The sequence below is a fragment of the Xyrauchen texanus genome, chromosome 19, assembly GCF_025860055.1.
Source record: "Xyrauchen texanus isolate HMW12.3.18 chromosome 19, RBS_HiC_50CHRs, whole genome shotgun sequence".
In the NCBI taxonomy this organism is placed as follows: Eukaryota; Metazoa; Chordata; class Actinopteri; order Cypriniformes; family Catostomidae; genus Xyrauchen; species Xyrauchen texanus.
The window spans coordinates 15,064,492-15,081,486 of NC_068294.1; the positions used below are offsets into that span (position 1 = coordinate 15,064,492).

General features: G+C 39.5%; 1 protein-coding gene across 1 annotated transcript; it reads right to left on the reverse strand.

The window, feature by feature from the left end:
- Window positions 1-2: 2 nt before the first annotated feature.
- naa15a (N-alpha-acetyltransferase 15, NatA auxiliary subunit a) lies at window positions 3-16,588 on the reverse strand. Its single transcript, XM_052150088.1, has 20 exons — window positions 16,362-16,588; window positions 14,064-14,148; window positions 13,018-13,122; window positions 12,643-12,800; window positions 12,431-12,565; window positions 11,981-12,134; window positions 9,538-9,657; window positions 9,359-9,454; window positions 9,166-9,272; window positions 8,983-9,055; window positions 6,376-6,545; window positions 6,096-6,248; window positions 5,767-5,895; window positions 5,317-5,530; window positions 4,979-5,172; window positions 4,740-4,848; window positions 4,215-4,313; window positions 3,968-4,111; window positions 1,264-1,361; window positions 3-1,169 (listed from the first exon to the last, which is right to left on the reverse strand). The coding sequence occupies exons 1-20, from the start codon at window positions 16,413-16,415 to the stop codon at window positions 963-965; spliced, it is 2,604 nt and encodes an 867-aa protein (XP_052006048.1). The 5' UTR covers window positions 16,416-16,588; the 3' UTR covers window positions 3-962.
- Between the last annotated feature and the right edge of the window lie 407 nt (window positions 16,589-16,995).

A 16,995-nucleotide genomic window follows, 5' to 3' on the forward strand; every position in this document is an offset into this window, starting at 1 on the left:
TGTTATTTTGTTTTATTTGTAACTGTGTGAGTGTCAAATGACAGAACATGTTCTCAGAATTCAGACAGTGGTATGCTTGGAGTCTTGTAGTATGGAAAAAAATGAAACCGAAAGGTTAAAACCAGCATGAGAGAACCCAACAATGAGTGGGAGAGAAATAAAATAAGCCAAACAAACCCAAAAGAAATAGTCACAGTAAAAGCCACTGCCACCTCGAAGACATTCACTGAATAACCGAAATGCAGCAGAGGATGTAAGAGAAAAATAACGAGATGCACGCCTGCCTCTCCTCTGCACTCCAGGTGGCCTTTCAATTGAATCTACTATCAGCTTATTGGCTGAACATCATAGTCTCCTCTAGACAGCCATGTTGAGCTTCGACTGCTGGTTCCCCCTGATGGCTGATCCTGGAACTGCTTTATGCCCAGCAACACACTCCCCCTGACCTCCCCTCTCCCCCAGTACCCTCGCAACAGGTGCCGTTATCTGCATCTAAAGGTCCGCCCCACAGGTTTGGCACAAGACCACGTTAGTCAAACCAGGACCAAAAATATTGCTCCTCTTGATATTATTCCATTCTCTTTAATATTCTTTTATATAAATTACACTTAAAAACATGAGAAGCAGATGCATTTGTCTGATAAACATGAATTAGGCCAAATGAGTTCATTGTGACCATCTTCCTCAAACATTTTCTCTGTAATACCATTTATTCTGTTCTAGCTCAAAAAACGCCATTGGCCATATATATATATATAAAAAAAAAAACAACATAGGAAGAAAGAAAAAATAAGGAGTAAAACAGGTATTTTCCCCTATTGCTTGCTCGGTCCAATGAGTGGAAGCGAAGGCAGAAGGTAACTGTGGTCTCATTAGTGCAGTAGAGTCTGAACCTCCGTGGGGCGTATGGTCTCAAAATGCGGACGGCCACTAAATGGCCTCCCTGCTCCTTCCTAAAAAGCTCACATCTCATTGGGCATGTCCTCGTGGTCGCAGGGTGACAGGTCTCCATTGGTAGTCACTGCAGAGTTGTCCTGGTATCCAGGGGGCATGAAGGCCAGGGCGTAGGGGCAGAGACTGTGGCATGATGCACGGTATGAATCGACAACTTTCTCCTGCTGCGAGCCCAGACTGCCATCCCTCAAAGCCTGGAGTACACCTGTGCACGTCTAATATTCAATCATAAAAATATAAGAGATGTAGCTAATGCTTTTCATTTGAAGTGACATCAATTTGATACTGTTCTCTTTATAGAAACAATACCTGAATTGTTCTGCCTGTCAGAGACTCATTCAAAGAGGTAGCCAGCTCAGCAGCCATGCCCTCAGAGGAGGGGTCAAGACAGACCATCATCTTAGCAGCTGCATACATAAAGGGGACACTTGTTTTTAACAACACAATTCCCCATAAACAGCTCAGAACATTTCAACTCATTCTTGGCTTGGGGCTTTAAAGTCCGTGAAACAGCATTTGTAATGCATTTTAATCTGGAATGTGTTTTTCCTAGCAAAACAGATAAAATGATTGAGAGCTGAAATTGATTATTCATTAATGAAGGTAGATCTGACTGCGTGTTTGCATTTTGCAATTTATAATAAAGGACCATCTCTAAAAACTAGCAGCATCCACTTTTATGTAGGATTTCTGATGTCAAGACATGAAGTTCACCCTCGCGAGATTCCAAACAAGCCCAGATGGGATTGTGACAGAAATAAAAGTACTTTACAGCCTATGTTATGTGCAACTTAATTACAACAGAAGCACTTCAAGTCTTAACTATCACAAAATGTTTTTCTTCAGCACATGTGGAATTCAAAGCGGTGCTAGACGCTGGTGTTGATGCGAATCATGAACGTGGTTTTATGACTGTTGTAGCAAAGTAGATAGCCACAGTATACTGGTAGATTAACATTGCGGAAGGATGAGAGTTTAAGAGATTTACTGCCCAATGCAATAAATATGCAACCTATTGGGGCTTTTCCACTGCATGGTACAACTCAACTCTGTTTGCTTTTTTGGGGTTTTCCAATGTGGATAGTACCTGGTACCTAATACTTTTTTTGGTACCACCTCGGTCGAGCCGATACTAAATGTGACGTCAAAATCCTTTTGATAACTGATTGGTCAGGGATAATCATGACTACCAGCGTCACTGGATTTCCGACACGTGACATCAACACGCTAGTTTTAAAGTTAGTAACAGCGATAACAGTATCAATTGTTCAAGTGACATTCAAATTGTGAAAAAAGAAATGGTTGTGTGCAAAACCACATCGTGGTCAATAAACAAGGTACAGGCGGTCCACTCATTAGCGATGAGCGAAACGATAAAGTCTCTCAAGAAGTGTATCAGCTGTTGGCCGCACACGGCTACCACCGGACCTACCAACAGTGTTTTGAAAAAATTTGCAAGTGACTACAGACCTATCAAGAAATAGTGGAAGTGTTTCGACCAAATGGACACTATCTGATCCGGTGAGCAATGGGAGGGAGAGTGGCCGGGACTGGCGTTGATCCACGATGGAGGATGGTATGTTTTGTTACGTTAACTCTATACTCTGCTTGAATGCTTCACTTTATTTAGTTGACCAGCAACTGGAAGCTTGCTTCTAAAACAACCAGGCCAATTTAACTGTTACACTTGTGTAAAATCACCATGCATCAAACTGCAGTACAATGAGTTAGTAGCTAACAGCTAGCGGTCATGTTATTGTTTTAGTCAGTTTGTGTCATGTTTAAAATGATGTCACGGCAGCAGAGGCGGCGCAACTATGATGATCAGCCTATAATCCCACCCACATTGATGCGGCACTAAACTGCAATGGAAATGCAAGCTCAGAAAAGTTAAGCGAGTAGAGTTGAGGCGAGTCAAACCGCAACGTGCAGTGGAAACGTGCCATATGTGGGGACTAGTTCTTTCAATTAGTCAAGTCATTTTTATTTGTATAGCACTTTTCACAGCACACATCATTTCAAAGCAGCTTTACAGAATATCATGCATTAACAGAAAATGAAACCGTAAAATCTATAATGTCTTAGAGTCATCATTGTGTAGTTTCCTAAAAAACTATTGTGAATTGTGTTTAAAAATAAGTAATTAAATAATAATTGTATTTAAAAACCCAGTGAGCAAGCCGAAGGTAACTGTGGCAAGGAACACAAAACTAAGATGTTGGTTAATGGAGAAAATTGTCAAACTCCCACTTTGGAAAACTTTTAATGTTAATTGGTGCTATTTTAGTATATTTCTATCTTTAGTCTGTGGAAGGCTCTGTTTGGAAGATATTCATAAAATGCTTAAATTTTGTTATGTTTTCTTTCTTAAGAGGTTTTCAGCATCCTGATTCATGCATCCTTCACAAAGACGAATCTGCCCGATTCCAGCCTTGCTGAAGCACCCCCAGATCATCACCGCTCCTCCACCAAATTTGATCAGTGATGATCTGGGGGTGCTTCAGCAAGGCTGGAATTGGGCAGATTTGTCTTTGTGAAGGATGAAAACTTGCTTCCTTCTGTTCTGACAATGATCCTCAACTCTGAGGGTTGGTTTTTCCAGCAGGACAATGTTCCATGCCACACAGACAGGTCAATCAATGTGTGAATATGAGCTTGTTTTCTTTGCATTATTCAAGATCTGAAAACACTGCATCTTTTTCATTATTTTCACCAGTTGTCATTTTCTGCAGATAAATGGTCTAAATTTTTTCCAGAGCTGTATGTGTCAAATTTTCTCACTTTCAAAATCTGATTAAAAATGTTAATGTTAACCAATAGCTCGTCTAACGTCACCAAGGCTGCACAAGTAAGTAGGTTTTCTAGGCAGAACAAGCTATAACATTTTCATAAAAGATTACAGAAGCAAACATTTCATCTTTGAAATAACATGCATGGATTTATCGTGCACAATAAAAAGAGTCTACCTAACTTTGTGGCAGTTTCCGAAAGCATGAACAACAGTTATGGGTACCTGCAACTCTGTGTGGTATTGAATTGGCATGCTTGCTCAGGAAGTTCTGGTTGAAAGTCTTGGGGTCACTCTCTCCAAACAGTTTTGTGATCTCCTGCTTCAGAACCGTCTGCACTGCCTCTGTCATGCCCTTACTGTCAGACACTAAAAACAAGACACCAATCTCAGTTTGCTTGCTTTTATGCTTTTGAGTGTTAAAATATTCTTTATATCGACAAGGCTGTATGTCACTGGCACATTTCTGTACCTCCTTTGAAGAATCGCACTAAACACTGATGGAGCCAGGGGTGATCAGGGTCCAATGAGTAAGCCCTCTTGATCGACTGCAGCATCAAAAGATACTTTTCTACAAACACACACATCATGAGTATTGAATCACTAAAGACATAAACAGGGTTCCCAAACCTTTACATGGACACCAAAAGCGGCGTATTGTTTGAAAGTGGCATTCAAAAGCCACTTACTGTGAAAAACCTGAAATAAACAGTTTTCTTAAGTGCATGTAAACGTGGTCATTATTTCTCTAGTCATTTGTAATTACTGGATATATTCTTTAATTGATTACAAACACAAAGAGCAATTTCTAGCCAATGAAATAGTTATGTTCACAATATAATTTTATTTTCCATTTTAAGATTTTATTCATTACTATGACGTTGTGAGGACTGGAAATCACAAATTTTAAATTGCCTGATATTTTCAGGTTTTCCATGACCTTGGGGAACCTTCTATATGTTATGAATCACTTTGAGGAGTCAGTCAGTGTGCTCACCTTTCCTGAGGTAGATCTCAAAGGCCAGCAGGTGCGTCTCTATTTTATCCTTTACTAAATTCTTCAGGGGAGTCAGAAACTTAACTGCTTCTTCTAAAGGATTCTCAACCTAAAGAAAATACATACCATCATGATTCTCAGCTGAAGGACAAACATTTCAGATGAACACAATCAGAATACTTTCCAATATTCTTATATATAGACTTCCACTAAAGATCAAGAAATTTCAACATACACACCTTTGCCAGTTTTTCTGGTATGAGCTCCTCTTTAGGTCCTCCTATCTCCTCTTCGTCCTCTTCCTTTTTCTTCTTTTGGTTTTTTAGCTGTTTCTCTTTTTCAGCATTCTTCTTTTCCTCCTCTAACTGAGCTTTCTTTTGAGCACGTCTCTGTTTATTACGCAACTTCTTCAGCTCTTTGTCTGTCAAGTTGTCTACAGGAGAACCACAATAGTTTAGAAAACAAAACACTTCATTATAACCTGTTTTTGTGTATTTTGAAACTGATTGTGAAGTTTGTCCAAAAAGCAAGGCTGGTCCCTCTGAGGTTTAAATGTGTTTTGAATCAATGAAGGTACCGTTATCAGCTTGTGACTCCTTGTTGTCATCAGAGAGTGGGTTATCGTGAAGGCTGAGGTAGATCTCGATGGCCGTGCGTGCTGCCTTGAAGTAGAAAGGATGCATGCGCAGCACATCCTCCAGTTTGAGCAAATCCACATACGAGCACAGCGTCATCTTCCGCGTGCAGTATGTGTGGAAGTCAAACTGGTCATCTGTTATCTCCACAAAATGCTGTAAATGACACCACATGAAGTAAAAGTAATAACTTAAAAGATCTCAACATTGAAGATGAACCAATGCTGCTTGGAACTTAGGAATTATCTTTGTGCTTAAACCAACAGATTTAGCACAGACAAGGGTGCTCACTATTGGCCCACTAGTTCTCAAACTCAATATTTTAAGGTGAACTAAACCTCAGAGAGTATCTGATGCTGTGGCCCTAATTAAGGATGGTACAAAGGACTCACTCTCTCAATTTCATGGCACTTCTTCAGCGCCTCTCCGTATTTGTTCAAGGATTTGTAGGCCAGAGCGCATTCCGTCTGGAACCACATACACTGCATCTCATTCAGATTCTCTACCGCAGATGTACCTTCCTGCAGGAAAGACAAAAATTTTATACAAATCACAATAAATTATCAGAGATAGAAAACACTCAATTTATCTGTTTGCACAACCAATGGAAAACAGGGGGAGTTGTAAATAGCCACGGTATTGCCAAGATGGACATCAAATGAACTGCCTTAAAAGGGACACTAAATGGTGTTATTATACAACAATTGTGCATGTGACTTACCCGTGTGAACTTGGAACACATCTCCTCTGCCTCCTTGATAAGTCCAGCCTTGAGCAGATACTTGGCGCACTTGGAGTTGATGAAGCGGTCAGCAGTGTCAAGAGCCTGGGCCTCGTCCATCCAGCGAGCAGCTTCACGGATGTTACCCGCATGCTTTCAAGAGAACACAAGCAAGAGTGAGACGAGGAAAACGGTCACTCAGCTGTTCTTTTTAATATCTTCTGTCTTGGGAAAGAACATTGTGAAACACTCTACAAACTACTTTTAATTAGTGTTTTACCTTGTATATCTTCGCTTTGACAAGGAAGAGCTCTATGAGGGTGGGGGTGCTCTCAATGGCTGCGTTGATGTATTCTAGGGCAAGTGTCTGATTGCCGATATGGTTGAAATGCTGGGCCAGGAAATACTGAACCCACAGTAGAGAGGTGGGAGGCTCTGTTTTCCCATCATCTAAAAATCACATTTAAAATGTGCTGTCAACATTCAAAACACTAAAACATTTGGTACTATCTACCATTACTGCTTTACAACTGCCATTTATAATTAAAGAATAGAGCCATATGACTTACAATCTTCTGAGAAAACAAGCAGAAATGCTAAAGATTGTACTTGCCACTCTTTTGCTTATAAGGAAAGTGAGGGACCTTGGGCTGTCAAGTTACAAAAATTACAACAACAAAAAGACACCTTAAAAGTAACAATCTATTCCAAGCCTTCTTAAGCCATATAGTAGCATTAAATGAGGAAAAGACAGATATTTCCTGAAAGTCTTGCCATCCAATTTAGTGTTCAATTCAAACATGTCCCCATTAGACCAAGTGCTGTGTTGTCACTAAATGTTACATCGGTAGATCATGTAAATGTGTTTTTATGCATTACAATCTTAAAGGTGCACTCAGTAAGATTTTAGCTGGCTCTTACTCATGCCGTCGGTCCCAGCAGTAATTGTGGATTTGGATTCTAAACTGACACCCATTGAACTGGATACTGGGAGTTTGTTTACCAAGTGCTGCCGCTTCACACCGAAGATGTTTGTTTATCTTCTGGTTTTGTACTTTAAATCTGTGTTTTCTCCCATGTTATACACACATCCCTATATTATTGACATTCTTGGATCTAATCCAAACTAATTTTGCACGCTGGATTGTGACCGGAAAGTTGCGACTCGTTAGCTCTCTGCCAGCAGAGACCGCCGCGTGCTTGCGCTTGTCATTTGTTGTCGTGCCGTTTATCCGTGAGAGTTGCAGGTTGTAGCGGTTTGTTTTATGGCTTCAGCAGGACCTCTTGTTTGAGGATTTTATTTTTACACTTGCACTCATTATGTTTTTTCTGGTGAATCACACTACTACTGATCAATATAATACTCTGGACTATACTGTTGACTTGGGCTCCGTTGTTTTTTGCAGTAAGAATATTTTGTTATAATGTTAAACTTAACATTCAATGAAAAATATCAATCTAATTACATGCATATACTATATACATATAAAAATAAATTTCTAAAACTAAACCGGGCCAGCAGAAAAAATCCTCACCATTGAGCCCTCCTTAAATGGAAAGTGTGGTCAGTACATTTTTAAGCATTTCTCCTCTTGTGTTCAATGGGGAAAAAAAAGAAGTCATATGGGTTTGGAACAACATACGGGTGAATAAATATCAGAATTTTCCTTTAATGTTAAACTACTCTTTTAAGTTTGCCCACATCTAAGGGCCTGTTTACACCTGGCCACTTAGCTATCCGATCATGAAAAGACAAGGTGTAAATGCCCTCAGAAACGCATTTGAGACGGATTGCAATCCGATCGCTCAGACCACTTCTGGAGGTGGTTTGTGACACATTCCAGGTGAAACTGGTCAAGTGTAAATGCATCTGGCTGTTGAAGTCACATGTAAACTTTACCCTGCCCAAACAACACTATGTCAGCATAGGAAAAATGCAAAACTTAACAGCTGTCACAGAATATTTAGATTGGGCTTGCATCGTGCAGTAAATAACAACAAAGAAAGAGATGAATGCATGTTGTAGGAGAGACAGAACTTTTTTCCTCATTTATTTGATCATCATCATCATCAGTCCCTTAGTCTTTAGACTATTGGGGAACCACATGAACTTGCAGCGGTTATCTCTCGCCACGCCTCTCTGTCCTCGCCCTTTCTCATTGAGTCATATAGTCGCAAACCTGTCCATTCACGGATGTTGAACTCCCATCTCTTCCTTTGCCCACCTCTTCCTCTTTCTCCTGGCACAGTCCCCTGCAGGATTGTCTTCGCAAGACCATTGGAATGTATGACGTGTCCAAACCACCTCAACTTTCGTCTTTTCGCGATAGACAGATCTTCGTATGGCCTGATGGATTGCCTGATTCTGTTCCTCACTTTTTTTCACAATTTGTGATGTGATCCTTGTAAGAGACGCCGAGGAGAATGCCTCAAATATTTATTTGATGCAGATCGCTGATGAAACTGAAACTAAACACTGACATGAGCGCAGCTGAAGCGCATGATGCGTCTTATATACGACAAGCCCCAAGAGTAAAAAAACAGCCCAAATACAGACATGTGCACGCTGGGCAAATTCACTTGGAATCAAATAAAGCACATCTTTTAAATTCACTGCCTGGAATTAGCATAATCACAGAAGTAAACTCAGTTTTATTTGCATGTAGCACGAGAATTGAAGATCGGATTTATATTCATTTGGCGGAGACACAATGATGTGGCCAACTGAAAATGGAATGAGCTTTTTCAATCGGATAGCAATGCGATCAGTAAAAACGCATGAAGTGCCCAAGTGTAAATAGGCCCTAATATTACTGAATTGGCATCAATTCATCGGCACACAGTTCACATAAAAGCTTTCATGTTTACATGCTGAGCATTTACTCACCATTTTGGTTGAACATTCTACAGGTTCTCAAACTTTTTTCAAAGCCCACAACTAACTCCTCAATTATTGCCGCCTGAAGAAGGTGAGAAGATGATATGATGTTACTCCAAGTGATGTCTTCTCTAATTTGTGGAGTACTGAGGTCCAGTACAGATTTCTACTGAGATATGGCCCCTATCTCACCTTGTCTTTATGAGGGTAGATTGATTTGAGTGTGGTAAAGACAGGCGGGCATCCTTTGCTGAAGTTCATCCGCAGGTACCGATCCAGACACTCTCTAAACTTCTCGCCTACAAGACCCAAAAGCAGTCATGTACACAGACATTATATGAGCAGAACAGCCCAATTTTTTTTTTTTTACAAGATTGGCACAGACCTGTGAGGAAGCTGAGAGGAAGTCTTCTTGGCACCAAGCCTTTAGGATACTTAACCCAAGCATCTTCATAGATTTTCTGTCTCTCCTCTGCACTCTCTGAAAAAACATAACACATAATAAGAAAATTGCCAGGCTTTGCTGTGTTTACTGTCAATAAGAATCTGAACAAATATGTGTACTTGGTTTGAGTGCTTTCTCTAGCCCTTGATAGTAGCTCCAGTTCTCAGGGTTTCTCTCCAGCAGTCGCTGATAGACCTCTGTAGCTTCACCAGCCCGATCCAATTTCAGAAGAAGCTCTCCTACAGACATAGCCAAACACATTGCTCCAGTAAAACTGTGACAGCACAAAATGTCCATGACGTCATGCTCTCGGAAAAACAGCCATACATTTTTGGAGTGACATTAGAGTAAGTAAATAATTACAGAATTTTCAATACAAGTTAAACTCAGTCAACAGCATTTGTTTCATAATGTTGCTTACCACAAAATTATAATTCCCACTCCAGGTCTCCTAAGCAACCAAATTGGCCTGGTTGCTAGGGAGACTAGTCACATGGGGTAACCTCCTCGTGGTCACGATTAAGGGTTCTCGCTCTAAATAGGGCACATAGTAAGTTTTGCATAGATCACGGAGAGTAGCATGAGCCTCCACATGCTTTGAGCCTCCGCAGTGTCATGCACAATGAGCCACGTGATAAGATGCACGGATTGACGGTAGCAGAGGCAACTAGGGTTGAAACGATTAGTCGACATTATCGACAACAAACATTTTCATTGTTGAATAGTCATTTGATCTCATTTAACATAACATGAGATCATACAAAACTCTAACGACACGAGAGAGGAACACAGCAGCTCGCGCCTGACAAAGAAAACACACGTCCGATGCACTCTAAACTTTCCAAACAGCTTCAGGTGATGTACATCACAAAATATAACTGAATTTTATGGAAAAATGCAAAATAAGGAAATACAGAAGCACTGTCATCGTGAAATAAAGCAAAGCCGGATCTAGCATTGCACTTAAGCAAAACCTGCATGTCAGAGCATCTAAAAAGCAAACAACCTGGCATTATATATTTAATGCATCCTTTATTAAAGTTCAAATAATAAGAAAGTGCATCATAAACAAACGACAAAAATTTCATTTCTCTGTGCGGTCACGTCTATGAGTTGCGTGAAGGGGGAGAGATTGAAACTGCACCTGACTGAGGCACCCTCTGGTGTGGGGACACCCGTCCCTCATGCACGTTTGCTGTAGTTAGATCAATAACGTGATGGATTGCGACGTATTGAAACATAATATACTGTAGCCTATGTGTCACCTGTGTATCTTATTGTGAAGTAAATAGGCGATACGCAGCTCTGTTAAGAAGATAGAGTTTGTTTCTGTGAGTTAAAGATGGATCGAAGTGAAAATAAAGGGAGAGAGAGAGAGAGAGAGAGAGAGAGAGAGAGACAGAGAGAGAGAGAGAGAGAGAGAGTGGTCTTAGCCCATTATACACAGCAACAAAGATTTTGATCAGTCTTCTTTGGCTTGTTTTCCAAAAATCATATACCTAAAACTCCTTTAAATCAACGTACATTTACATTAGCAGATATACTGCAGAAGAAAAAAATAGTTATTGGAGAATGTTGAATACAATATTTAATATTTAATATTTAACTATTTTAAAATATCTAAAAACAGCCTACTTAAAACAAGATACATTTACCTGAGAAGCAACATAAGATATTTAGAATTGCTTTTAGAGAATATGTGGAAAACAAGACAAAAACGATTGATTACAATAGTTTTTTTGCAGAGAATTTTGACTGAGTTAAACTTAATAAAAAAAGTTTTTTTCTCTTGGAATTCAGTAAATGTAATTTAGAGATATTTTTAAAAGATGATTTTGTGCTCTTTATTGTTAATAAGCACATTTAATGCAACCTTCTAAGTTGAGGCACAAGCACAATAATCTGTTAAGAGCTAATGATTAATTGTTGCAATAATCAACCGAATAGTCCAATAATCATTCTAATAATCGTTAGAATAGTCGATTATTAAAATAATCGTTAGTTGCAGCCCTAGAGGCAACTGAGACTTGTCCTCCGCCACCCGGATTGAGGGGAGTAATGGCACCACCACGAGAACCTACCAAGTAGTGGGAATTGTGTATTCCAAATTGGGGAGAAAAGGGGATTCAAAAAATGTATTATTTGAGCTGTAAAGTTGTTTTAATTGTTTTTACAGGATGGCAAGGTTTATGTTTTTGTGTCATTATGGCAAAAGTGGTAAACGGTTAAGTTGTAAAATTGGATATAACTGTACTTAAACAATTTTTCACACTACAATCATGTTAACACGCATATCATTTAAGTCTTGTGGCTATACTTTTGAAACAGTGGGTATTTTAACATTTACAGATAGGCCCCCATTCACTTCCACTGTAAGTGCCTCACTTTTTCTAATAATATTTTTTTTTGTTTTGTTGTGTAATCAACATTATGCCACAAATGCTGTCGATTGAGCTTAACTTGTATTGAACCTGGAATATTCCTTTAAGAGCCATTGGCTCCCTGATCATTTGTATTATCTGAAGCCCTACTAAGTTCCCTCAAACAAACAAACAAACATACCTCGCGTCTCCTCCACAGCCAGTTTGTCACAAACTTGTTTTTCAAAGTTGGTCAAGTGATCGAGAGCTTCTTTGAAAAGTCCAGCCTCCCTCAACAGCTGATTCTGATACAGCAACAACTCACTGTACTCGTAATCCACCTTATCCGGAGATGTCTGAAAAGCACACAAAAACACACAACACATTGGAATCTTCTTAAAGCAACAGTCAAGAGAATCAAACACAATGTACTGCACGTGCCACTCTTGAACTGAAATGTTTTAAATAATTTACAGTACGTTGAGGCTAAAATGATCCTCTCATTTGTTATCTTCAGTATACCAAGCTAAAAACAAACAAACACAATTACCTCGTATATCACTTACTAAGCCATCTTGCCTTAGAAATGTGCAAAAGTGAACTGTCCTACTTTGTGTGGATGATGCGATTGACAGGGAAAGGTGAAAGAGACCTGTTGTGTTTTGCGAAATTCTTCCACAATCTTTGCCGCCATCTCATAATCTTCCAGAAGGTGATATGCAATGGCATAGCCAATCCAGGACGCTCTCTGAGCTGGCCGCAACTGCAGTAACTGGTACCTGGTCTCCTGTGAGAAAAATGAGATATAGTTTCCACAGAACATCATTGTTCCTGACACAAAGGCTCACATTCAAAATAATTTACCCTATAACCTTCGAGGTCTCTCATTTGGATCTGCAGCAGTGAGAGATCTCTGAGGATTTGCAGATTGTCTTTGTCCCATTTCAGAGCATTCCTGTAGCACTTGATGGCCTCGTCATACTTCTTATCTGAGCGCTGAAGCAAACCGTAAACGTGCCAACCTGAGGAGGAGGAGTTAAGGGCAGGAAACAGCACTGCGAATATCTCTTAAATTATGCTAAAGGGTAATCCCTGACATACGGTGCCAGACAACTGGAATTAAGGGTCACAAAAGTGCCTCATACTGTCATTGGGCTATGTCAGGACAGGGCACAGCTGAGAGGTACTTTGACAGTGCTTTTCACAATTTTGCTGACAGTGGGAAAGTTTTAAGGATACACACATGACTCTTCAGGTCATTTCGTAAACCTCTTCGCACTAAATCATATGCCTCCTCCTTTCGGCCCAAGCAGTTCAGAGTCAGTCCCTTCATTGCTAGGGTTTCTGAAGGAAAAAAGTCAGACATGGACAGAAAGTGTGTCGATTGTGTGCTCTGCAACAAATGTAATTTGTCAGAATTAAAGGGATAGTTCACCCAAAAATGAAAAATAATTTACTCAATTTCATGCCATCACACATGCGTATGATTTCTTTCTTCTGCTGAACACAAACGAAGACAATGCAAGTGAATGCTTATCAGAACTTTGAAGCACCAAAAAGCACATAAAGGCAGCATAAAAGCAATCAATAAGACTCCAGTGGTTTAGTTAATGTCTTCTAAAGCAATCCAGTTGGTATTGGGAGAGAACAGACCAAAATATAACTACTTTTCACTGTACATTTAGCCATTGCAGTCTCTAGGCACAATCATGATTTCAAGCTCGATTACACTTATTAATGCTTGACGCATGCACAGAGTGCTAGATGGCGCTAGGAAGAATCAAACTTGAAATCATGATCACAAAGGAGACTGTTGTCAAGTTGTAAAGTGAAAAATGTGTTATATTCTGGTCTGTTCTCACACAAAACTTCAGAAGACGTTGATTAAACCACTGAAGTCATATGAATTACTTTTATGCTGCCTTAATGTACTTTTTGGAGCTTCAAAGTTCTGATCACCATTCACTTGCATTGTATGAACCTACAGAGCTGAGATATTCTTCTAAAAATCTTAATTTGTGTTCAGCAGAAGAAAAAGTCAAATGCATCTGGGCATGAAATAAAGAGTAAATTTTAATAATTTTTGGGTGAACTATTCCTTTAAGACAGATGAACATACTCATTAAAATATCTCCTTTTGTGTTCCGCATAGGTAAGGAAGTCATATGGGTTTGAAATGACATGAAGGTGAACTTTCACTTAAGCGAACTATTCCTTTAAGAGAAAATTATGAGATAAATGCTTGACACACCTACTAAATTTAAACTGAATGAGGGTGGTCTTACCTCCGTGTTCGGCAAACTTTGGGTTGGACAGGATCTGCTTGCAAAACTTGAGACCATTTCTGTACTGCTTGTGTTCGTAGCATCTCTACAAGACATATAACAGGAATAACATGCTCTTTAAAAACACTTTCACTGCATCTTAGCCTAAATTAATATCGGTAAAGGTTTTGTAAGCAATCTACATCTTGTTAACCTTTCAAACCAGAAACATCAAACAAAACCACAAAGAAAGTGTGTAACACGATCAGTACTGAAATTTCAAAATCAGGAGACTCAGAGTATGATACATGTGTGAATCACCTTGGCACCCTGTAGAAGAGATGAAAGTACACAAAGGCTGAAGTGAACTCTTGCAAAGACATGCACTGGATCTTTGCCAGTAAAAGGATTCGAAAAGTGAGCCGAACCTTTTGTATCAGTTACCTTAAAAGAATAGTTCAACCAAAAATGAAAATGTTCTCATTATTTACTCACCCTCATGCCATCCCAGACGTGTATGACTTACTTTCTTCTGCTGAACACAAACAAAGATTTTTAGAAGAATTTCTCAGCTCTGTAGTTTCTCACAATGCAAGTGAATGGTGACCAGAACTCACATACTCACAAAACCACAAAGGCTACATAAAAGTAATCCATAAAACTTCAGTGGTTTAATCAATGTTTTGTGAAATGATATGATAGATGTGGACTTAAAAATATATCTGTTTCACACCCACACCTATCACATAACTGTGAAAATGTATTTTATGCTGCCTTTGTGTTATTTGGAGCTTCAAAGTTCTGGTCACCATTCACTTGCATTGTGAGAAACTACAGAGCTGAAATATTCTTCTAAAAATCTTTCTTTGGGTTCACCAGAAGAAAAAAAGTCATACACATCCAGGATGGCATGGGGGTGAGTAAATGATGAGAGCATTTCCATTTTTGGGTGAAAATATTCCTTTAAGGACTTATTTATTAATTTCATGTTACTCTTTTTTAATGTAGTTCACCGTGCTTCTAAAAATGCCCACGGCAGGCCCAGGAAGAAGGCTATGAGATTACAAACACTGGTCACCACAACAGTTCAGATGTACAAATGTGCATTCAGCCAAATATCAACATAACAAAATTGTGAAGGAATGCCCCTCTGGCTCAAGCATGATTAACAAACCCCTTTAGCACTGCTGTTTGCATCGTTTCGATGACTTCTATGAGTGAGCAGTGAGCCTGAAAAATTAGACTGTTTGAAGGAGCAGATGTTTGACAGCAAAAAATAAACAAGTCAGATGTAGGCTATGTCTAACTTAATTTGCACCAGGACAACACAAAATTAACCATTTGTACTAGTATTACATGCTAAATGAGATCAATGACTGTGCAAACTAATGTTGAGCCATTATACCCTAAGAACGTCATAAACACAAAAGAGCACCATTGGAACACCTGAAACTAATATAAGTCACTAGGGAATAAATCAATTTCAAAGTATTTTCTATTCAGCTCAAAACCAAGTAAGCTACATACCTAGACAGCTGAGATAACTTCGAATGAGCACAAAATAATGACCAACAATGCTGCCTAGGTAGACAGCTCATTAGAATAATTAACGAACCACAAAACAAGGCAGGACACTTTTTAAACGGAAAACCATTTGCAAGATTCATGCAGTTGGATCTGACAGCAGCTTTGAGGCGTGGCCTTGTACAGGTAAAAATGCCACTGTTCAAATTACACACTGTACTAAGACTGTGCATTTGATGCTATGTTTTTCCCAATACAGTGTGCTGAATTAGTCTTAAGACTAACATAACTGTAGACTTCCTGATTTCGTGTTTATTATGCCACCTTTATGTTGCTTAACGCACCGCAACATTCTAATAACTTGTATGGCGAGTGGTCGGCTAACAGATTAACCGTTGTTTTTATAACATACATTCTCATCTAAAACTCTTTTAAGTGTACATGTTATTGTTGGTGAAACTATAAGCTGAGGTTTTAAGCAGTGTTTAATGTTCATTTCGGCGATATGGTTTTCAAATCACACACTTTGGGATAAACGTGCTAAGGCAGTTAGCAGTTCTGTATGGTGCAAGTTATGCTCTCAAAGTGCGTGAATGTGCACGAGCTGATAGTCATGTCACGAGTATTAGAAACAAATGCGCCCCAAATACTTCAAGAGGTCGCAAAAGGTTTTAGTGGGTTTAGCGTGAAGTCAGCGGAGATGGATCCTGGCTAAAATAGGAAAGCGACTGACACACGCTTGCTTTCTATTATTAACAAGCTAGTAGCGATCGTTTGCAGATTTCCCCAACTTACCAATATTCTCTTAAAGAGAGCGTTCTCCTTCGGCGGCAGAGTGATCGAGGGCATGATGCTTCTTGAGTGGAGATCACCGTGACTTTGCTAATCATGAATCGGAATACGCGATCCTCTGGCCGGGTTGTCTGCAGTATCCTAAAACCCCCCGAACTTCGCTGTCTGGGGCTCCTCGCCTTCACGTGGTGACAGCAGGCCCCCCTTCAGAACCAAAATGGCGACGCTGCTTCTCTCCGGGTCAAACGGTGAACCGCGCATGCGCCGAGTGTGCAGCATTTCCGAGGCGAAGATGGCACGGTCGAAATAACGTGCTTTAAGGGAATATAGGTGCATGGGTATACACATACCTCCTATGTATATATTATCATACTGACAGTACAATAAATTACACGATCAAAAATATATTATATATATATATATATATATATATTGATTATGAAGTACACACTGTAGTCGCTAGATGGCACTATTATTCGTCACACGAATGTACGTTTTCAGTGTTAAAATTAATATATATGAAATTAACATTCTCTAGGCAACGGAGTCTTTGAATATAACTGTCCTGACCATTAACATTTTAAAAGATCATCGTTAAGTGCGTTTCAATAAATGCATTTATATAATCGTAGAAATG